Below are 24,681 nucleotides of genomic sequence, written 5' to 3' on the forward strand. Positions count from 1 at the left end.
GAGTGAGGAAGACACATGAGGTCAACCTCTGATCTTGCACATAGGTACATGTGCGCACATAGGTGTGCATATGCGCATGCACACACACACACACACACACACACACACACACACACACACACTCATACACACATATCCCATTTGCCTTCATTTTATCCCTGCCACCAGATGAACTCTATATCACCTTTTTCTTTATTTTCTTTATTTTTCTTTATTTTCAATATTTTTTTAAAATTATAATGATTGATAGACAGGAGAAAAATTTGAAATTATCTTTGTCTTTTAAAAGCTTCAAATCAGGTTTTAGCCAAATACACAATCTTTTACAGAGTGTCTTAAAAGGAATATAAAGTTTAAAACAACTAGTAAGCCAAAACTAGGCTTCTTTCTTTTGGCCCTATTCTTCACTACGGACCCCCCAGTTTCTTCATTTTCTTGCAAATTCTCTCATTTTATTCCACCTTGTTTTACTTTATTTCAAGTACTATATCCATAACAACAGCTGGACAATATTTTCTTAGGACATCCAGTCTTTGCCTGTGTGGCACCTACAGAGGTGACACCAGGCCTCTCACTGTGTCCCTACACCCTTCTACTCCTCCCCCGCCTCCCCAGCTCCTCTGTCTTATCCATTCATTCATCTCCCTGGGAATACTTGGTCTCTCTTCCTGTGCTCAGCCACTCCAGGGACTGTCCCAGGCCACCTGTCTAATCTCTCAGGTTTTCCTTTCTCTGCTCTGTTTAGCTTGAGGAATCCCCAGAGAAAAATGTCCTCGGTTGATTTTAGTTCGTCCTACTATCTCTAGGGAGGCTATGCCACAAGATTCTTCCTTTCCTCACAGTACTTCACGAGTTACAGTAACCTTCCTACCTTTTCAGGAGAGCTCCAAGAAACTTCACCTGATGTCAAGGCAGCCTTAGAGTAAGGCATTTTCTTCCCGTAGCTCTTAAAACATGGTAGCAGTGACTAAAACCAAAGGTGTGTGTTGGCAGTGGGGTACATCAAATCAGGTAGGAGAAGAGATTTTGTAAGAATGCAGGGTTTATGGTATGTTTTGCTGACTCTTACAGGTTATGTAGAAGTGCTCGTGATACCTGCTGGAGCGAGAAGGATCAAAGTTGTGGAGGAAAAGCCGGCACATAGCTACTTAGGTAACTGGCACTGCGGACTCAGGAGCTTAGTGCGAGCCTAACTCTCAGCTGCTGGGACTTAGGTGACAGGAGGAAGTCAGTTTGTTTCGAGGTTCACACTTGAACTTCCTGGAAAGCGTCTCTTAAATATTAAACAAGCCTTTCCTTTTCTCCCAGGGACTCCCAGGAGCAAAACCAATTTGGTATTCTGTTGAGAGAGTAGAAAGTATTTCCAAATGTCAGCTCATGATACAAAACAAAATGAAACAAAACAGAACAAAACAAAAGAACCCAACCTCATTAAATAACTGTCATCTTTTATTCCAAATATATGCAGATGTAATACAATCCATTGACACATTTACTTTAAGTGTAAACATGAATGCATATTCAAATACATATATTTCCATGTGTGAATGTGCAGGTATTTTGGTGTAATGATTATTTTAGAAATAGGACATGTCTTATCTTTGTCTTATTATTTCCATACAACTATGAATATGTATTGCATATTGAATACATCCTCACTGTCTACTAGCTCAGCCTTTCAAAGCTCATGACCTAAAGATATTAATGTAACTACAAGCCTGTGACAATCACTGTTATCTAATTTGCAAAGATTTTCATTAGCATATCCTGTAAATACTTTTCATTAAGTAATATCCATTAGCTCTCATCTCCCATTCCTGCTTTCCCCCTCTTCCACTGGGTTATCTAAGGATTTGCCTATTCTAGACAGTTCTTTTCATTAAAAGAATTTGATGTGTGCCACTTTGAGTCTTATTGCTAAGTACGATGTTCTCAAAATTAAATCATGAGTCAGCATGCTCTGATAGTTCATACTATGTATATGTGAAAATGTTCCTTTTTGTGTATATAACACAAACTCATTCATCTCTCAGTAGGTGGATGAGTTGTTTCCAATGGGGGTAGTTGTGAGCAAGTGTGTTACAAACATTCTTGTGCAAACATCAGTTTTGAATCCTTTAGCTATATACTTTGAAATGTCAAAACTCACTTTAAAGTCATACTGTTTAATATCATCATTATTGAATGCCACTATTCTTTCTATAGATGTTGGATATTCTAGATAATAAAATTTGATTGGGTGTATGACTTACAAGCATTTTACCCAGCCTTTGTGTTGTCTTCATACATTTTTTATAATGTCTTTTGAAACACAAAGGTTTTGTTTTATTTTGATGAAGTATAGTTACTTTTTTCTTTAGCTTTTGTGCCTTTAGTGCCATATATAATTCATAACAATAAATTTCATATGCATTAAAAAAAAGAAATAGGACATGTTTGTCCCTAAAACAAACCAAGCATAGTTAAATATTTAATCTTGTGTTAGGCTTCACTCTAGAAAAGCTCACCTATGAAGAGAATATTTTGAAAGCTTTGCCCATTCTGTGGAAGACTAGATTGGCATGATTGAATTTATGGCCTTCTCCACGATTCAGGACAACTTTGTGCACCACAGGCTACAATGACAAAATACAAGAGACTGGGCAGTCAACAAATAAATCAAATTGACCTTTCACTTTGGGGAGCTGGGTAATCCAAGATCAAGACCCTGGCAGACTTGCTATTTCCTAAGGGCCCAGTCTAGATTTGTAGAAGACATTTTGTTTCATCACAAGATAAAAATGTCTAGCAGGCTATTGAGACTGTAATAAATGCTCTAATCTGTTCCTGAGAGCAGAGCTTTATTGAAAGACTCCACAACTTCATCACCCTGGGAATTTTGCACGATGTTTATATTTAGAAATATCTGCAAGGTCGTTTTTCAGTTTGCCATAATTATTCATTTCTAATCAGCTACTTATGCCAGAGTCAAGAGTCTTCCTTGCCTTTGTTTCCAGCTCTGATCAGATGTGTTTGCAGATCCTGCCCCATGCTTAAGACTGGTGTTCTCCGTGTGCCCTTTGTGCTCCGTCATGCTGCCCTATTACGCTTTATTCCTTCTATAGCTTGCGACGTCTAAATTTCCTTATTCCTATAACTATTGAAAATGTGTTGGTGCTCATTGCTGTCTCTGTGATGACAAAAATAACACCTGCTATGCAGGAAATCATCTCAGCATTTCCAACAAATTGTGTAAGGGAAAGATGTTTGACACCTGTAGAGTGGTTGTTATAAACAATCTGTAACATGCATCTGTGAGGTAAAGCCTTTTACACCTGGGCAAAGCAGATATTTCTATAATAATTTAGAATTCAAAACTCCCAATTTAAAAAGTTGAGAAGAAATAACAGAAAAGATATGTATGTCTTTGCCGAGTGTCACAAGTCTTTTAATTTGTGATGCTGAATTCAAATCCGTAGTCTTTAGTTACAGAATCCATCTTTTGAACACAGATAGACCAAGCTGTGTGTGTGTGTGTGTGTGTGTGTGTGTGTGTGTGTGTGTGTGTGTGTGTGTATTGGTGTCTGTGTGTATTCCTCTGTGTGTGTGTCTCTGTGTGTGTTTTAATGTGCATGGGTATTTTGTCTATAAGTATTTGGGTCACTTGAGTGTACGGTGCCCATGTCATCAGAAGAGGCCATCAGATTCCTTGGAACTGTAGTTATACATAATTGAGCTGTTATGTGGGTGCTGGGAATCAAACCCAAGTTCTCTTCGAAAGCATGTGTACTCTTAACCCCTGAACCATCTCTCCAGTCTTTGACCTAAATTTTTGTTTGTTTGTTTTGGTTTTTTCGAGACAAGGTTTCTCTGTGTAGCCCTGGCTGTCCTGGAACTCACTCTGTAGACCAGGCTGGCCTCAAACTCAGAAATCCNCCTGCCTCTGCCTCCTGAGTGCTAGGATTAAAGGCATGCGCCACCATGCCTGGCTTGGTCTAAATCTTTTTAGTGAACCTTTTAAAAAAATCGTTGCTCTTCATGTAACCATTGGAATTTTCTAAAGTAAAAGTCCTAATCGAATACATGTTCCTTTAATTCCACACATATTACCTCTTTTCTCCTGTTTTATATTTAGGTAATTAGTTGGTATAAATAAAGTAGAGGTATAAATCGTAAAATATATTCTTCTGTGATCACTGTTCACAGTTCAGCCAACCTCATCTCCTCTTCTTTGCCATAGAAATTTGCCCATACCCAATCTTTTGTCATTATTTATATTTTTGCTGCTGTGTTTATTATTTTAAGAACACACAATTTAAATTTTGAGTCTTTTATTTATTATTTTCTTTATTTACATTTCAAATGCTATCCCGAAAGTTTCCTATACCCCGCCCCCCACCTCTGCTCCCCTACCCACCCACTCCCACTACTTGGCCCAGGCCTTGCCTTGTGCTGGGTCATATAAAGTTTGCAAGACCAAGGGGCCTCTCTTCCCAATGATGGCTAATTAGGCCATCTTCTGCTACATATGCAGCTAGAGACACAAGCTCAGGGGGTACTGGTTAGTTCAAATTGTTGTTCTACCTACAGGGTTGCAGCCCCCTTCAGGTCCTTGGGTCTGCTTGTGGACGTTGTACATCGTGGTGCGGAGCCTAGTGCGCACCACGATGTACAACCTATATCCTTTCATGAGAGTTATGTTCCTTATTCTAAGGAGGAATGAAGTATCCACCCAGTGGTCATCCTTCTTGGTTTTCTTCTGTTTTGCATAATGTATCTTGGGTATTCTAAGTTTCTGGGCTAATATCCACTAATCAGTGAGTGCATATCTAGTGACTTCTTTTGTGATTGGGTTATCTCACTAAGGATGATATCCTCCAGATACATCCATTTGCCCAAGAATTTCATAAATTCATTGTTTTTAATAGCTGAATAGTACTCCATTGTGTAAATGTACCACAGTTTCTGTATCCATTCCTCTATTGAGGGACATCTGGGTTCTTTCCAGCTTCTGGCTATTATAAATAAGGCTGCGATGAACATAGTGGAGCATGTGTCCTTATTACCAGTTGGAAGATCTTCTGGGTATATGCCTAGAAGAGGTATTGCTGGATCCTCTGGTAGTACTATGTCCAATTTTCTGAGGAACCGCCAGACTGATTTCCAGAGTGGTTGTACAAGCTTGCAATCCCACCAGCAATGGAGGAGTGTTCCTATTTCTCCACAACCTTGCCAGCATCTGCTGTCACCTGAATTTTTAATCTTAGCCATTCTGACTGGTGTGAGATGGAATCTCAGAAGAGTCTTATATATAATATATCTTAAGTTTCTACTCTAAATTATTGTCAGTTCTCAAAATAACGGCTATTTTCTAAATAGCACAAATGCTACTTCAGTTCATTTTGCTTACCTCATATATTACAATATAAACTAAGTGCCTGCTGTTTCTTTCCTTACTGATGTAATGAAGAGTCCAAGATGGAAGCCAACCGACCAACTGTTAGTACACAATGAGTCAACCCATTAGTAGACAACATGACCAACTCAATCATCCCACAGTAGAGTAGGGAGAGGGAAAACCAAAGCCTTCCAGAGACACTGAAGCAGTTGAACTGAAGCCTGTTGAAATGTGTCTCCGGGCAGATCTAGTCAGGAAAACATGGACGAGGAAAAAGAGACGTTACAGGGTGTTATGATCCTAGATTCTAAAGACCCGCAAGTCAAACACATCATAAAACACTCTTCACATGGCTCCTTTGGAGGCAGGAAGGAAGTTGTAAGAAGTCTTCAAAGGAGACAGATTTAGAAAAATAAATGAAAATAGAATTTTGGCAGACTGATCACTCTTAAACAATTCAAATTGTTGACATCAAATATATGTTATTCCATAGGAGACATTTAATCACCTCCCAATTCAGTTTTCCTTTCCATTACACTTTCTTTTAAATATATTCACTTATTTTTGGCTTCTCTGAAGATTATAGCATTATTTTGTTAATGATTGACCAGTTAGCCTAAACTGAATAAAGCATGTGCTGTTATTTATAAAATCATTATAGCTTATGAGTTCCAAAAAAAAAAATTCACAAAAGCATCAAATCCAACTTTAACTCTTTCTGAAATTTCACACACAGGGAACCAGGGCAAAAACCTCAGTAAAAATAATTTGAAAATGTACAAAAGATAAAGCAACCCTCCATTTTAATATTTACCTCTTAATTTGATTACTTCAAGATGTTGTCACAAAGAGCTACAGGCTAAGTGGGTTATAAACAATAGAATTTTCTTCTCAGAGTTCTTAAGGCTGGAAGGCTGAGCTCAGGGGACCATTATGGTTGGGTTCTGATGAGGACCTTTTATGAGCTGGAACGTACTGACATCTGTGTCCTTACATGGCAGAAGAAAAGGAAGCAAGGCCTCTTCCAGCTCTTAGAAGCACACTAATCTCATTTATGAAGATTGTGCCCTACTAGCCCCCAGCCAACTCCAGTTACCTCACAGCACTTACCCCACTTCCTAATCACATCACAGTGTGGATGGAGTTGGGTTTCAACATGGGAGCCTTGAAGGATAAGCAGCAGCCTGTAAGATGTCTGAATGGGAGGGAAATTAAGAAGTCCTAAAATGCCAAAACCACAGGGAACACAAAAAGGTGAATACTGAGCCTCCTGAAGTCCCCCTTGACACCTGGGACTGAAATCAGACTCTGAACACCAGGGTGATGCTGTAGACAGAACAGAAAATCAATGATGTTAAAGAGTGACTCTCATGGGAGGCTTCCACTCCGAGTGGGACTTCAAAGGATTCCAAGGTTTGTGTGATGCAGAGGTAGGAATATAATTTATACCTGAGAGGAGAAAGCAGAGAAGTGTCTACAATAATGTTAGTGTAAAACAGACGCGGAAAATCAACTCTCCTGAGAATCTGCAATGCAACGCGGCCCCACATGTATGCTGCCTCTGTTTCATCTAGCTGGGAAGCCTCAGACCCTCTGGAGTATTTTGTCTTATTGCAGTATCAAGTGCTGAGAGAAACACTTTCCACAAGCAATCCCCCTCAAGCCAGGTCTCAAAAGACTTGGGGGAATTCAACAAATAGCGTATTAAAAATAATCCAGAAAACAAAAACAAAATCGACCCCATGAAGCAAACACCACACTGAATACGAGAAGATCAAATCAATATGCAAGTTGTGTCACACATGGAAAATATAAACAGAGTTTCATAAACAACCAGCTTGCTTAACTTTTTAGGAAACCATTAAGAAAGTATAGAAAAAAAGCTCTGATATCAAAGAAAGTAATTCAGTTGGCTCCAAAAAGCCTTTATTCCAAAATATAAAAAATAGTTTTCTGAGTATTTAAAAAAGTCAAATAAATATTCTTGATTAGTATAAAACAGCAACACATTTAGATATACGAACCACATGTGAACAAATTGCATTTTTAGTGTATTTGAAGAACCATGGGTCCCCAATTTTGCCTAAGCCATTTTGTCCAAAATTCGTAGCAGTTTCACTTTCATGGTTACACATTGAAGGCTTATTTGTGTGGTGGCCTTTTAATCTCTATTATTTTTAATTTATGCTGCATTTTGTTTTTTTTTATGGAACTTTCCACATAGATATTATAATTGCGGGTCGTTTTTTTTTTAGTGAGGTCTATAGTATTTTCTCTTTTCCTTCTTTCTTTTTTGTTTTTAACTTATTCACTTTTCATCCCACTCACTGCCCCCTCCTGGACATCCCCTCCCACAATCCTTTCCCTGTCCCCCTCCCTTTTTTCTCTGAGTTGGTGGTGGCTTCTCCTCAAGCCTGGTACTTCATGTCTCTGTGAGGCTAGTCGCTTCCTCTCCCATTGAGGCCAGAATTTATATTTTCATATATTCTTTGGTGCTGTTTCATAATTCTTTTGGGAATTGTTTCCTGCAGGGAACAATCTGTTTCATTTGTCTTCTCCAAATGGTTGGCTTAAAGCTGTTTCGGATATGTTCTTATTGCACCATTTCTCAGAAGGACAGAGTTGGGACCCGTATTTCTACCACTGTATCTTGTTTTCTTGATCAGTTTAAGCTTTATCTGTCAGTATTTCCAAATAACGAACTTGTGGTGTTGCTGGGTCCCTCTCCCTTTAGATTATCTCTGTTTGGTTTGCCATGTTTTTCCTTTGTCTTTGAACTTTAGTTTCTTGCCTACCAAAGATAAAGACAGAAGACTAACTTTACCTCCCTTCTTCCTTCTTTCCTCTTCTGCCACTTCAGAGCTACAAACGTGCCTCAGCACCCACCTTAGCTGTGTTTCACAATGCACTTTCTGTTCAAGCTATTTTCATAGTATTATTGTGGTTTCTTCTTGGAGCTATGAGTTATGTTTGAATATACTTAATTTACAGTTATTTTGAGATACTTGCTTTGGGGTGAAAGAATACATGCATTCAGGTGTCAGTTGAGATTTGGTCTGTCGCCTTTGGCCTGAAGGAGTTATTCTGAGATTTCCAGCTATAATCTTTACTGTCAGTTACAGTACAGTGGTTCAAATTTTCTACAAGCTTACAGGTATTCTTTTTGTCTGATCAACTGGGGAAAGACGAGTAAAGAGATATCAAAAATGAATTTTTTTCTTTCTCAGTTAGAGCAATTGTTTTTTATGCATTTTGATGGTATATTATATATTTAAGATTGTTATATAATCTTAATAAATTATATATAATCTAAGTGAGGATATGCATGTGGAGGAGAGAGGATACATTCTCTCTCTCTCTCTCTCTCTCTCTCTCTCTCTCTCTCTCTCTCTCTGTGTGTGTGTGTGTGTGTGTGTGTATGTGGTGTGTGTTCATAACTCCTTTTAATAGACAGGATCTCTCAATGAACAATAAGTTCCCCACTTTAGCTGAGTGATCTGTAAGCTCCCAGGATACGAGCTTCCTAATGCAGACATAATCAACCACACTGTGCCTTGTGTGAGTGCTCTGGGAATTCAGACTCATCTTCTCATGCTTGCACAGTAAACACTTACCCACTGATTTATCCACCCAGCCCTCATAGATCATCTTAATTTCAAATTAATTGTAAGATAGAGGCAGTTGAGGAATTGTAAAATAGAAATACTCCTGTAAGCCCATGCATGCTATCTGGCTGGAGAGAGCCAGTGAGCCACTTTATGATTCATGTTCCCTACTTCATTTATCCATCCTCTTAATCTCAGTTTTTAGCTGGGGTCTCTGTGTTCTATCCTATAGATGACTGTGGGTANCCACTTCTATATTTGCCAGGCACTGGCATGGCCTCACAAGAGATAGCTATATCAATGTCCTTTCAGCAAGATGAGCAAGGTACATTCTATTATTTCATTTTGTCTCATTGACTTAAATATTAGGTATAGCTATTGTTTGTATTTGGCTGATTGCTCTAGCATTTACAATATGAATTTAAATTTGTTGTTGAATCTTTACAAGTTTTATTTTACTCTTTTATGAATTATGTGAGGACTTAAGTGGTGCACTTCGCCGTTATCTGCACTTTTTGTGTTATTTGCTTCATGTCCACATTCATGGCCTTCAGCTACTTCCAAATGTGTTTGAATCACCCTAATACAGTGTAATAAGTTGCTTGAAGCCATCAATTTCTCACTTATACAGCTATTCAGAACTATGTTCTTTTCTCACAGTTTTCCCACCTGGTACCATTTTCTGTCAGAGTGAAGAACACTTTTCTCCTCCTCCTCCTCCTCCTCCTCCTCCTCCTCCTCCTCCTCTTCATCCAACTCCTCTTCCTCTTCCTCCTTCTCCTCCTCCTCCTCCTCTTCCTCCTCCTTCTCCTCTTCTTCATCCTCTTCCTCCTCTTCCTCCTCCTCTTCTCCTCCTCCTCTTTTTTTTTTTTCTTTTAGAGAGTAAATCTGCTGCAAACAATAAATTTCCTAAGGTTTTGTCTGAAATTTTACTTATTTTAACTTTGTGTCTAAAAATATTTTTACTAGGTATAGAGCTCTAGTTTTTCTTTGTGTTAATATTTTAATCATTTAATGCATGTGTATTTTTCATGTGTCTAACATTTTTCAAATTTGTGTGTGTGATTATACTATAATTATTTTAGTTACTCTCCCTCCCTTTCCTCCATGCATACCCTTCATAAACCACTCATTTTCTTTCAAACTCATGGCTTCTTTTTTCATTAGTTGTTATTATATGAATATGTATTTCTATATGCATATGTATATGATGTGTATGATCTACATATACACATATATTCACAAACATAGCCTCAGTTTATTTATATAATGTTACTTGTATGTATGTTTTTGGTGGTTGACCACTTGGTATTGGACAAGAAGTTGGTGTGCTTGTCCCTAGACAAGACTATCTCTGCCATTCTGAGCAATTTCTTAGTTGCCTCTAGGTTTTTATATAGGATTATATATATTTTATATAGTAACCCTCATGGGCTACTCCCATATACACTGGGTTGTCTACTGGTATCAACATTGCCCAGTTCATGTTCAGACAGTTGTGTGTTGGTGCAACTTTATGGGTACAATACCCAATCTCACTAAAAATACGCTTTTCCTCTTGATCTTACAATCTTTCTGTCCCCTCTTCCCCCATGATCCCTGAGCCTTGAGTGGAGGGTTTCTCTGCATTTTGATGGATTGTAGTCTCCTGTAATGATCTCCATCTACTGCAAAGAGAAGTTGCTTTGATGAGGGGTGAGAGCTGCAATCATCCTCATGTACAGGGGAGACACATATGAAGAATGTAGTTAGGCATTGTGCTTGTTTAATAAAATGCTACTTGTATGTTCTCCTCCAGTATCCCTAAATTCTCTAGCCCTAGGGAGATGACTGGATTCCTTTGACTTGCATTATTTCTAATGATACATGGACATTTAATGAATTGTTACATTTTTAATTTAATGATTTAAAATTTTCATATATGGGTATTGTAGTTATATCCTGTCTCTTCCCTGAAACTTCTTTCATATCCCTGAACCCTCTCAAATTCAGTACCTCTACTTCTTTTTTAATTATTGTTACAAATGTGTGTATGTGTGTGTTCAGCCTGCTAAGTCTTGTATTTAGGGTTAGATAGCCTATGGGGGTCTCATCACTGGGGAAAGCTGATTCTTCCACTCTCAGCAGCCATTATTCGCTTGTAGATCTTCATCTAGAGATGGAATCTTGGAAACTTTCAATTGATATTGGTATTGTGACAGTGTTATTTAGACATCCATATTGTTGAGAGTTCATGGCTACAGCTTCCTGTCATATGTAGAAAACACAATCGCTCAGGAGACAGACATCCTTTTCCTCTGGTTCTTGCAATCTTCCCTGTCCTTCTTCCATGATGCTTCCTGAACTTTATACTTACATGTTATGTCATAGATGCATCAGTTCCTCTTAAGCTGTTCTCTGTATTTTTGCCATTTGGGATTTCTATAATGTCCTCCATGTACTGTTGAGGTGTGAGAACAATATTTTATGTATTTTTTAAATTCCCATTAGTAACAGATATTTTTTCCCTTTCTGGCCACTCTAAACTATGTTCTCCCAATCACCCATGTTAACACTCTCTCTCTTTCTCTCCCTCCCTCTCTCTCTCTCTCTCCCCCCCTCTCTCTCTCTCTCTCTCTCTCTCTCTCTCTCTCTCTCTCTCTCTCTCTCTTCTGGTCTCTGTCTCTGTCTCTCTCTGTGTGTGTGTGTGTGTGTGTGTGTGTGTGTGTGTGTGCATTATTTTCTTCATTGGTTCCTTGTACCTTTGAAGACCTGTGTATTTGGAGATTTGTTTTTAAAGAAAATGTAAAATACTTTTAAACACTGTGCAATCAAATACTTTGTATGTCATTGTTCCATATTCTGGAATTCTGGTCATATCAGTGTGATCCAAAAGGTGGTTCCTGCATGTCTACCTTGGTCTGTTTCCGTTCATGGGGCTCCCTTCTCTGAAATTAGTTCTTTTCTATGGAAGTGTCTTTGTCTAATATGTTTTAGCCCCATTCATTAGGTTCAGACATTTGATTTAATTATTTTCCAGTTCCCATTGTTCTCCAACATTACAAACCTTCCTAGAATGAGTGTGCCTATTTGAAGGCTTAAGTCACTTGTTCCACTATCTCTAGGATTTTATATATATATATATATATATATATAAAATCAGACAGGGTTTCTCTGTATAGCCCAGGCTGGCCTGGAACTTACTTCGTAGACCAGGCTGGCCTCGAGCTCAGAAATCCGCCTGCCTCTGCCTCCCAAGTGCTGGGATTAAAGGCGTGCACCACCACTGCCCGGCTATCTCTAGGATTCTTGAATGTCATTTTATTCCTGAGTACCCCTTCTTAATTATTGCAGGTCAATTGTGCACTGGCCACATCCCCAGCAGGTTTTTAATTGGATGGTGACCATGATTAACATAGTATAGATGAGTGGTCATGTTATATGTTGTTACTATTAAGTATAAACATTTTGCTGAAGAATTAATTTACTACTGGATCAGCTATGTGTTGAGAGTTTTTAAGAGTTTTACTAGAATTGACTCAGACTACTTTAATGTGAGGTCTGGTATTATTTTTTAATCTCATCATCTGACTTGTTAGTGTCTCTATCTTCAAAAGTTACACACCTCGGAATTACCTGGTATTTGTATTTTTCTCCATACCTTCTTGACCTCAAAAAAAAAAAAAAAAAAATCAGAAAGTTTAAAATCCTTAGATTCTTGGCAGTTGTTCATTTCCCAGCTTTAGGGAGTCACACCCTACTTGTTTGAAGCTGAATATTCAGCTGTAAGGTCAAAGGTTCCCTGTGAATGCTTTGGGATCTTTTTTTATTTGTAGCTCACCCTTCTCCAGTGCGCCATAAAACAGATGCTCACTGTCACAGCCAGCATGAACTCCTTTCTCTGTGCCTCCCTTGCCTCTGAGAAGCCTTCCCAGGCTGTGCCCTGTATAAGGTCAACCTCCCAGGGAGGACTCTGGTAAATGGCTGCGGGAAGACAGCCAAGCAATCAGAGAGATTATACCAGGTTCTTTCTCCACCCTCACTGAGAGTTTAAAAACTGTTTCTCCACACATTATCTATTGAGAAACAGAGCAGTCTCTCTGATCACCAGAAGCAAGACTGTCAAAGATATTTTTAAGTTAATGAAGTAAAACAAACAACAAAACACCCCCACCCCAAATAAACCCCAAGAAACATGATATGTACAATCTGCTGTGTCTGGATGAAGTGACTCGTAAGCCAATAAATTGTGTGCATTTGTATGTACATGTGTATGTCATTTTCTAGGAAATGATGAAAGCCAAATCATATTCCACAAACCCCAAAGGAAGTTCTAAGGCAGCTTTATCAGAGATTTTCAGGAACTATAATTTGATCATTGTAACCTGAAATGCAAGCTTGGAAATTGGAAAATACTGATCAATATTTTCCTCAAAATATTTAATTTGCAAAAATAAGATATAAGCAGAAGCTCAGCCTCATAAACCAATCCTTCAGTGGTTTGCTATTTTTTTCAAGCTTTAACATTATCTAAGGCAGGTTCATTTGTTGGTGGTAACAGACATTGGCAGTATTTTGAAATGTTTTGAACAAAGTATTTCTCTTTCAGTAAAAATGAATAGTAATTAAACATTGATCTCATAAAATTAAAGATACATATGCTTCTTAAACTTCTCTTTAGACATTATTTTAGTATATGATAAGGATATTTTTTTCAGAAAATATTGATGCAGTAAATTTCACTACTTTCATAAGCTTATTGCTTATATTGACAAGAGGGAATACAAGCACCAGAACAATGTTGATGGAACAGCAAAACCTTAGCAGGTGATTGATGCTAAAGGATATATAAGCAGCTAACAGGCACTGAAAACTCTTTTGACTCCAGTAGCAGCGAGGCCAGTGGCTTAAGACTTGCATCGGAGTTTGAAGACACATTGAAACGTTTTTAAGAAAATAATGTCAAGACGTTACTCATCGGAGGCTCTGTCCACACTGATCGTGTATTTCATCTTTTTATAGCTCTTCGAGATGCCAGCAAGCAGTCTATAAACAGTGACTGGAAGATAGAACATTCTGGAGCATTCAGTCTGGCTGGAACTACAGTCCATTACATAAGACGAGGCCTGTGGGAGAAGATCTCTGCCAAAGGTCCCACAACCACACCTTTGCATCTCCTGGTAAGAGACAGAAATGGGACAGTGTTGTAACACCAGCTTCCCATGGCAAGGAAGCTTCTCCCTCTCCCTCCCCCTCCCCCTCTCGCTCCTTCCCTTCCTCTCTCTTTCCCTCATTCCTTTTCCTCATCTGTTTTTTTAAACATCAGAATTATCAGAACAGCATTTAAAATTGTTTTAGGAGATGAGATATTTGTAGGAACTTTAAAATATCTTAAGCTGTGATATCTAAAAAGAGTAATTATTAAAAATGGACCAAACCCTCTAGGGTATTAGCAAACTCATAGTGGAAATAGATCACCCGAGAATAAGGAACCCCTTTTTCTCCTTGTAAACCAGAATGGTTATTCATCAAGATAGGCAATAGCATGGAAATTACAGCAATCATCATCCATTTAATGGAACCCATCTGTGTCTGTAGAATATGCCTTTGATAGAGTATTGTTTTGAAAAGAGAGAGTTTGCTAAACACAACTTAAGAGAGCTCTCAGTCTCCCCACCATGTCTCTCACTGTGTTAATGCATTACAGCAAGTGACCATGAACACTGTGATGTTTGGAACTGTAATGTTCTTCATCATGTAGCAAAAGACTAAATGCACATAAAGAGAGAACTGAAAGGGAAAGGACTAAAACAGTGGGGTTGTGTCCGTGCCACTGGGTTGTTTTGTCCATAGGCCTTGATCAATGTACTCAGAACTGATGGCAAACTACCAAAAAGAGTGAATGTACAGATAGAGTGAACTTTTGTTCTAGTAACAAAACAAAAACAAAAACAAAAAGAATCTAAAATTCAAATACCTAAACACACCCCTCTGTATACCCATGCACAGACAACCACTCTAATACAATGAATTCACTTGTTTGTAGTGGCATCTGCCACACTATTTAACATCGTCGCTGAAGTTGAATTGGTCTACAGCTATAGACATCTCTGTTGCTTTTTCTAGGAGCCAGAGATTCAAATTGCACTATACTCACTGCTGATCTTATATTGATGGACCTATTATTTGGGCCCCTTTTAAATATGCCTTCTGATTCCATTGTTTTGTGTCAGAAACTGAGATCCATATTCCTGCAGCTCCCACCCGATATCACTACTGTTTATCCAGTAACCACAATTTGAATAATTCAGATCTTATTTAACTACAGTCTGTTTGCTTTAACTGGAATGAAAAGGCAAAGTGAGCAATGTACATACTGCCTGTCCATTATAAATAGTACCTTTCTATTCTGCTTAAGTCTTGGTTCATCAATATTATGGTTTTGAATAATCACTTTATGCATCTCCTCACAGTTCCTTTGCATCCTCTCTTTGATAATTTCAATGAAGAGCTCTGCTCTGCCCTGTGCTGTCTAGAGAAATGAACAAAAACCAAAAATCTATATAATGTGTCAATAGCAAACATTCTTAATGATTTGATATCTGAAAACACTACCATATTTGACTGCATTCTATAACCATGTATGGTCTTAATCTACTTAAGAAAAATACAAAACTGAGACTAGGTCCCAAGCCTTTGCTTAATATCTGTAAACAGTATACATCAGACCTCAGAATAAGAGACGTTTCTTGTGGCAGAGCCCTTAATCTGACTCGTAATTGCCAAGACTTTTCCTGGAATCGGGCATCGTAATTGACTCAGTGAACTGGATCTAAAAGGAGCTATGTGTGTGACCTGGATTTATTTGGTAATCCAAAGGAAACTGTGCCTCTGAGATATTTCTCTTTAATGAGTATTGCAGATTGAAAGCTGGTACTGACTTGAAAGGCAGTGTGTGTTGCTGCCATGCCTCAAGATGAGCTTTGGACTGTAACGGCTCACACTTTCCTTTTGCAAAGCGTTCTGCCAAAGTCAGATGGTTTATGAAAGAGCTCATGGGTTTGTGGCCAATCACTCAGTTTCAAACGGCGTTAGATGTTCAATGCAGTTTGGATTTCTACCAATGGAAAGGTAGCTTATAAAGAAAAAGAAAAGGATTTTTTTCATATAATTAAGTAGGATAGGGTAGCAAATATGTGCATTAATATGGTCATTTCACCAAATTTAAAATTACATGATAGTATTGTAATAACAATAAAAATGTAAACTTTCACTCTTTATTAATTAGGTTGGATGTAACTTATAATCAGCAAGATTCCATCAAATATTTAAGCCTAAATCAGTATTGTGATATACTCTGATTTGATACCCAGGAGGCTTCACATTTGTGACTTAAAAACTAATTATTTTATTGAGATAATGTTCATAAATTGGATACACCAGCTTCATAATCCACACATCAATCAAATATATTGTAGTACTCCTTTTAATATGATGAACAATACTCGAAAGAAAGAAAAGAAAGTTCAGTTGATTCATTCATAATTAAGCTTAGGCTCATTGAAATGTTTTTTCAAGTTGTGTTATCCCTGAATCACCTATAATTACAGACAATGTAGACAAAGGTTCAATTACCAATATGCTTCCCCACTGGCGAAAGTTAAAAATATAGAGAGAAATGTTTTATGAACTAACTGTTTACACAGATTGTTGGATCTATAGACAAGATATATTCCATATGGTTAAATTTAACATATTTTATGAAAATAAAGTTCTGATAAACATACATGCTCATTTATTCTCCTTTTTAAAAATATATGCATAGACACATACACATAAATGTATATGTATACATGTGAGTGAGTGTGTGTATATAATTTCTGTATAATATCCATGGTGATCACTTTCTGACCTTGACTTTGGATACCATTGAAAGCCACAATGGTATAACTTCTAACTGTGGCTCAGCACAATATAGACTCAAACTCATGCACACCGAGCCATTATTGCTTACAAAACTCTTTGTGTATAACAGTGCTGTTACTAATCTAATGTTTATTTGAAATCCATTTAAACATACACATTGCCAAAATTCTAAGATAATATAAACCACCGGAGAACAATGTATCACCCTTCTAGGGATTCAGAAGTACACTACCATTACTAATAGTGATCTCTAGTCTGCAACCTTACCCTGGGTCTTACCTAAGGTTTCCACTGATGTCCTAAAACATTATAACGTAAGGAAACATTTAGAGGAAACGTTTGATTCTGTTTTAATTCCATTTACATGAACTGAAGGCAAGCACTTGGAAGTGGAAACTGAAGCAGAAGCAGTGCTGCTCAGTGGTTTGTTCCTTCTTGCTGGCTTTACAGGGTTTCCTTACAGTGAAGGACCACCTGCCAGGGTGCTGCCATGCACAGTAGGCTGGGCCCTCCCACATCCATCATTGATCAAGAAAATGCACTACAGCCTTGCCTGCAGACTATGTGCAGATACTTCCTCAATTGAGGGTCCCTCTTCTTAAATGTCAATCTATATCAAGCTGGCATTAAACTAGATAAGCATAGCATATCCCATATTGATTGAGTGACTTTCTTCCATTTTTTTTTTTAATAAAAGTAGAAAATCCAAGGTTTATTTTACATCTTGACATTGGATACAATGCACATTGTTGCACACCCAAACACATTGTGTATATGTATCATATATGTGTATGTATATATGTATATATATGTATCTGTATATACACATATACAGATACATATATATACATATATCGGGTATTCCTGGATTTCTTCAAATGAGCTGTTGTCATGATGGCTCACAGGTGATTCTCCCATTTTTGAAAAACTATAATATTTTAAACATTTAAAAGAAATATTACACTATTACTGCAAATTAAAGGTATACATTTATTGTGCAATTAGTATTTTAAGTATCAATATCTTTGCAGATTTTTCTCATTGATTGTGTTCTATTTAAATCATATTCTGTAATCACTCTGTCTGCCGCAGGTACTCCTATTTCAAGATCAGAATTATGGTCTTCATTATGAATATACTGTTCCATCAGACCCACTTCCAGACAATCAGAGCTCTAAGGAGCCGGGACCCCTCTTCATGTGGACACACGCAGGCTGGGGGGATTGCAATGCCACGTGTGGAGGAGGTGAAGAATATTTACATTTCTATCTTTTCAAAACTTCAATTGTTTCCTGATTAATCACTGATAATTACAATTGATTGAAAACCTCTAATTTACAATTGTAGAATCCATAAAGGTTTGTAAATTATGTTCCTTAGAATGTGTGTACAAGCTGAATACCTGAACTATTTCATGGGGGGAAAAGTCTGACTTAAAGTGAAAAGGCCACTGACGCCTATTCTATTTCCTTCCATGAGACTGGTTACTATATGTATTATGTAGGGAGCAATGTGTCTGTTTACAGTGTACAGATCCCAGAGACACCACTCGGGCTGTGCTGCACATTCTATTACTACCAGCATCTGATACATACTTTCAGCAAAGCTGGATACAAAACTAAATCACAAAAATAAGTTGCTTTCCTATATGCAATTGCACTGAAGTAGAAATCATGGAAAGAACAGCTTTTGCAATACAATTAACTAGTATCAAATATCATGGGGGTAACTCTAATTAATCAAGTGAAAGACTTGTGTGATAAAAACTTTAAGACACTGAAGAAAAAAACTTAAAGAAGGTACAAGAACATGGAAAGGTCTCCCATGCTCATGGACTGGTAGGGTTGATATTGTGAGAATACCCATATTATCAAAAACAATCAATAGATTCAGTGTGATCCCCATAGAAAGTCCAATTCAATTTGTTACAGACCTTGAAAGGACACTTTTCAGCTTCATATGGAAATATAGATACATACACACACACACACACACACACACACACACACACACACACACACACACACACACTAGCTAAAACTATCCTAAATTTTAAAAAAAGAAATCCTTCGGGACAAAAATAAAAGACTTAAAATTTCTCATTTCTAAGATATACCATACCATCAAACTTATACACATGAACTGAATGAATGAAGTAGTGTTTTGACAGACTCACATCGAGTTTGTTTTTAATTTGTTTGTGTTCTACAACTATATACTTTGCATGCAAAGTCAAAAATCTAATACCCACATTTTTTGAGCTTACTAATTCTAAAGTATGTCTCTATAACCCTTGAATATAGAAGCACCCCAAAACTGAGCTCACTGTTTTCTATTTCTGTATTGGATATTGGGAGGCAAATGAATAGATTACTTCAGCATGAAATGTATGAGTGGGAAATTTCTGAATTTGACCACTTCTGGAGGAGGTTCTGTGCCCAGAGACTTTGTGTATATCTCATCCCAAATCTCTTTTCTGTTTATGAACAGTTTGCAGATGCCTTTGAAGGCTAAAAGGAAAGCTTCCTTGTGTAAAGTAATGATACATATGTAGTGAATAGGATGTGAAATGGGTTTGTGCATGGAGCTGAATCATCTGTTTTCTGGGTAACAAAACTCTCCATAGTCAGAGCCTAAATGTTCCTAAAGGGGTGAGGAGGGCACTGGTCATATCTATCAGCAGGGTACCTGGGATAGGAGAACCAGAAAATAGATGTACAAATCAATAAAGTTGCATGGAAATACACTAAACACTAAAATAAGACAAGCAGTTGAGGAGGTTATGCAAACGAGCAGGGGCTGGGGTCAGGTGCACTGTAAGCTTGGTTTTCAGAAAAGCCCCTCCACCAGAGTCAGGCTGCACCAAATTGTTATGGGTGAGCGCCAGCCACAGCTGGAATGTGGAACAGAGCTCAGAGTGAATGGAAGCAGTAGGGTTGGCTATGCAGAGAACTGTGAGATGCCTCCTGCCAGCCTCCTTCTGTGGGTGATGGGAGAGACAAAAGGGGGAAGTACCCTTCTGATTCTCAGCTGAAAGTGAACTAGACAGGGCAAGGGTGTAGATGAAGCTCTGCAGCAATTGAGGGGCAGGCTAGTTAAGCTGCTTAGAAGCAGTAGACAGAGAGAATCATCCATCATGCTACAGAGCTAAATGTTAAGCTGTGAGAGTCAGGGGGCGGGGGACAAGATGGCTTTTCCAAATGACAGGATAAAGTCACCATGAACTAACAACCAAGGAGAGTCTGAAATGCAAGGGTTGGGAAGAACAGGGTTTGAGAGCTTCAACCAAAGTTAGAGATACCCGTTGGCCTAAGTGTGATGTCAAATAAGTAGTTGGAGATATAAGTCTGATGAGGGAGAAAGGATATTAAGTTACTCATATACAACATATGTGGAATGTATTAAAGTGATGAGACTAGATGGGGCCACCTGAGGAGTAGCCGAAGGCAAAGAAAAGCTGTGAGAAGTTGGAGAGATGAGGAGGAAGCAGCAAAGCAGATTACAAAGAGCAGCAAGCAACACAGGGAACACATATCAATGCTGTCCCTAAGACAAGTGAGGAATGTGTTACGAAAAGGAAAGAATGACCATCTGCCAAAAATCTATCAAGTAACAGGGTAGATGGAGAACTGGTCAGCATTAATGTCTAAGATGCATTATTTTCATTAGCTATGAAACAAGGAGCTCAGTTGCTAACCCTCTGTGGTGGCTGGAATACGCTTGGCCCAGGAAGTGGCACTATTAAAAGGTGTGGCCCTGTTGAAGTAGGTGTGTCACTGTGGAATAAGCTTTGAGAGCCCTTCATCCTAGCTGCCTGCAAGTAGTTCTTATCCTAGCAGCCTTCAAATGAAGATGTAGAACTCTCAGCTCCTCCTGTACCATGCCTTTCTGGATGCTTCCATGCTCCCACCTTGATGATAATGGGCTGAAACTCTGAACCTGTAAGCCAGCCCCAATCAAATGTCCTTATAAGAGTTGCCTTGGCAATGGTGTCTCTTCACAACAATGGAAACTCTAACTGAAACACCCTCTAAAATTGATTTTAATGCTCTATTTGGCTCAAAAGGACTTATAGAATGGATTTCTAAGAAAATAGCAGAATAACAAACTGGGTCCATCAATGTCCTGCCATGAAAGAGGAAGGAGCTCCTGAGGCCTCATCCCTCTCTTAGAACCCACAGACAGCAGTGACTGAAGAAGGAGAGGCAATTCTTTAGTGGTGCCGCCACTGGTGAGATAAGTGTGCTTCTGTATAAGATGCCTTCTCCATGCCCATCTGAGCAACTCTACTAAAACTTTCTGGATTGCACACATCAAAGTCATGAAAGCAGAATGCAAATTAGTTAGAAAGAGGAAGGAGACTCATGAGAGGAGGGGGGAGGTGGCATGACGAGAGCGAAAATGATTAAAATACTTTAATTTGTGGATAAAAACACAGTAAGCCAAAATATGAAAAATGTCGAAGAGAAAATATAATAAATAATGTCAGGGACTCTTAATTCAATCAATGTTGCTGAAAGAAGGGAGAAGCAAATGTGGCAGTAGCTGGAGGGGATTAGAGTCAAAAGGCCGTGTTTTCATTGTTGGTTCCACTGCACATCTTTTGTCCATGTGCATTTTCTAGAGGAGCGCATCCAACTCGGAGAGAGTGAGAAATTGCTGGAACTGTATCAAGATGCAATAGAAGGAAAAAAAAAATGAGTAAGTTGGCTTCACAAAAACCATAGACTAGTCACAGGAGAACAGTTTGAGGATACAATGGTTCATCTTTAGCTGTGTCTACTCTTCCACAAAGGCCACTATGCTGAGAGTGGAGAGTGACAAGGGACATAGAGGGTCTTTGAAAAGAGAGTTATGAAGTGGCCACCTAGAAAAAGACAGGGAGTATAGAATTGTCACCAATTGGCTGGTGGGGATCTTTTGGTCAGATTACAAATCACGGGTCTACAAGGCACAGTTCTTCAAGTTCTTCAAGTGGTCAGCACTCTCCTGCAGAGCCCGGTGGTGGCACTTTGTCTAGTATGTGGTTTGAAGGAAATACCGCCCATAACTCTCAGACATTTGAACACATGGTCCCCAGTTCTTGCTGAGGAAGTATCACTGGGGTCAACTTGAAGGCCTCAAAAGCTTCGTGCATTCCCACTTAGCTCTCTCTGCCTCCTGCTTGCAGTTTAGGACACGAGTTCTCAGCTGCCGCTACACTCACCTACTGCCTGCTACCTCCACTCCACCGTCATGAACTCTAACCCTCTGACATCCCAAGCCCCAAATAAACTTCTTCTGTACGTTGCCTTGGTCACAAGGTTCATTTCGAGCCACAGAGAAGTAACTAAGCCAAAGAGTGAGCCCCAGTTTCTCCATCATGTCCAGTGGCCGGCCAGGGGTGCACCATGTGAGACTGCTCTCCCGTACTGGACTAGAGACATTAGCAGTTTCCTGAAACCCTTCCAGTGAGCAGGACTTGCAATTTCTCTTCTGTGCCTCCTTATCCTTCCACCTCTTTTTCGTATCCCTCTCCTGCTGTTGTCTCTCCTGTTTCTGCTGTGGCTGCTCTCTCCAACTATTCGGCTGCTTCTTGTAGCTGCTATCCATGGTCACCATGTAGAAGACAACTATTCCAGGTCCTTCCCTGTTGCTGCTACTGCTGCTGCTATTGGCTGGAAGTCTTGAGATCTCTATTGCAGCTGTCAGTACATCTGGCCAGTCTGCAGCTTTGGCAGCCTGTTAGATGCTTATCTGTCACTGCTGAATCATTCTTGACCTTCTCTATTAGAAGGTAGGCGAGAACTGACCATTCAAGAGAATCTTTGTATTAGGACTGATGTTGCAACGCCACAGGGGTCTCTTTGGAGGATGTTCCTCAGCCAGCTTACAGGGTGGGGGTGAACAATTCTATATGTAGAGAATTGGTGCTTACATCAATCACAGAAAACTCTCATGCAGACGAAGATCAGTGTGTGCTCCAACCATGACTTTGTCATTTCGGTGTCAATGACAGCAGTCGCTCCACTAAGCCACTAGGGGAAGTGTCCCCTTCTAACAGAGAGAAATGGCTCAGAGTTCCCTGGAGCTCCCTAAGGCTTGTGTTATTAAAAAGTCAGCAGAAAGTGACTGAAACATTTCTAGCTGTGTTTCACGTTTATTAGAGTAGAACAGTTAAGGTCATTATGTTTCTTTAAGGTCTTCATAATACGTTCGAAATATCTGTGTTGGCATAAGGGGAGTTAATGTGTGCTAGAACCTTTGCTCAAACATGGAGTGATCAGCTCAAACAGAGTGATCAGCTTCCATAGTATTAGGAACTCAAATTGCCCCAGCCATCTGTGCCGTTGCTTGTTTACAGGAAAAATTAGCATCAGCTTTATAATAGAAAGTTAAAGTATCATCAACACTGAGTGGCTTTTAACCAAGTTTATTAGGTTTCGGTGATGGTTAACATCTGGGCAGTGCCCCAGGAAGGGGCTCGTCCTTTCATCTATTTCTGAAAGGGAAGAGGTATTTTGGTCTGTGGTAGCATTAATGGTCCAGTTGAACTTCAATGTTGTGAATTTATCATGACTTCAATCCCTATGATGCTGTGGCACCATTCAGCTGCATATAGTTTGCAAATATTCTTACAGAGCAAAATTGAGAATTTTCAAGTGAATCTAATAAAATAAAGGGGTAGAGGACAGCCTGACGCTGCATGTGTGGCGTTCAAAATGGAGGAAACTTATGCTGCAAGGACTTGGAGAACGTTGAGGAGGTAGTAGGGTTGAGGGTGATAGGGCCAGTCTGGAGTTCAGAAACTGTCAATCTCCGTACACTAGCAGGATGCTAACACAAGATGATAGAAAATAGAGTAGACATTATGGAAGTAACCTACAGTGCTTAGTGGGATGTCACAGGGAGGTATTATGACCATTAAAGGGAAATGCATCTTGTTGTGATGAAAAGAAAACTAGGAACTGAGAACACAGGACTAGGAAAATCATTCAGATATTATAATTGGAGAAGTTTTGTAGGCGCAGTGTTAAAGACAAAACAACAGTACGCTGGGAGCCAAAATCCACAAGCAAAGAAAGAGAGACCCAGAGGCTGCTGACTGACTGTAAAAGAGGTCGGGCTATGATGGCCCAAAGCCAGAGATGCAGGAAGAAAAAAATTGAATAGGGACTTGTTGAGAATTCTAAAGCCCATACCATCTAGATCCAAAAGCACTGTTTATGAATAAGAAAATGTTTAGTCGGTGAAAGCAGCATAGAAAACAAGGACAAGAAACAGAGCATTAAGGGAGCATAGAAGTTCATGGAACATCCAGGGGTACAGATATAATACAGCTATGTCAAGGTGAACTCTAACAAGTACATTCCAAGCCAATGCTTAGATTGGAACGTCTTATCAATCATCATTGCCACAAGGAAATTTTCTTCCTGGCTTGACCCCCATTCTCCTAGCCCTGCATCTCCTACCCACCCAAGTTTCTGTTTATCTGCTTGTCACTTCTTCACATAGCCATCTACTTTAAGGGATTCTGCTTCCATCTAACAGACAAAAGGAGGGAAAGAGAAAGGAGGGGGAGAAAAGACAAGACCAATAGAAGAAAGCACCCCAAGTGTGCGGTTGCAAATTCTCTTTAATGTAACTCCAGTATTCAATCATATGTATTCCACATATATATAATTATATATGTTCCCTATTTCATATAATAAAGGAACCAATAATCTACCTTATCACTGAGAAAACAGATATTAAATCCTTTTTACACTTAAAAATCTAGACAGCAGAATGGGCAGGGATGTGGAAAGGAAATCC

At 38.9% G+C, this 24,681-nt stretch overlaps 1 protein-coding gene across 1 annotated transcript in view; it reads left to right on the top strand.

Moving 5' to 3' along the window:
* Positions 1 to 24,681, top strand: part of Adamts19 (ADAM metallopeptidase with thrombospondin type 1 motif 19) — a 196,553-nt gene that overhangs the window by 136,834 nt on the left and 35,038 nt on the right. Inside the window, exons 16-18 of the mRNA XM_021214717.1 lie at positions 1,072 to 1,152; positions 13,984 to 14,141; positions 17,980 to 18,133. Coding sequence (XP_021070376.1) covers positions 1,072 to 1,152; positions 13,984 to 14,141; positions 17,980 to 18,133 — 393 coding nt within the window. The remainder of the gene's footprint in view (positions 1 to 1,071; positions 1,153 to 13,983; positions 14,142 to 17,979; positions 18,134 to 24,681) is intronic.

This window comes from Mus pahari, chromosome 15 (assembly GCF_900095145.1).
Source record: "Mus pahari chromosome 15, PAHARI_EIJ_v1.1, whole genome shotgun sequence".
NCBI lineage: Eukaryota > Metazoa > Chordata > Mammalia > Rodentia > Muridae > Mus > Mus pahari.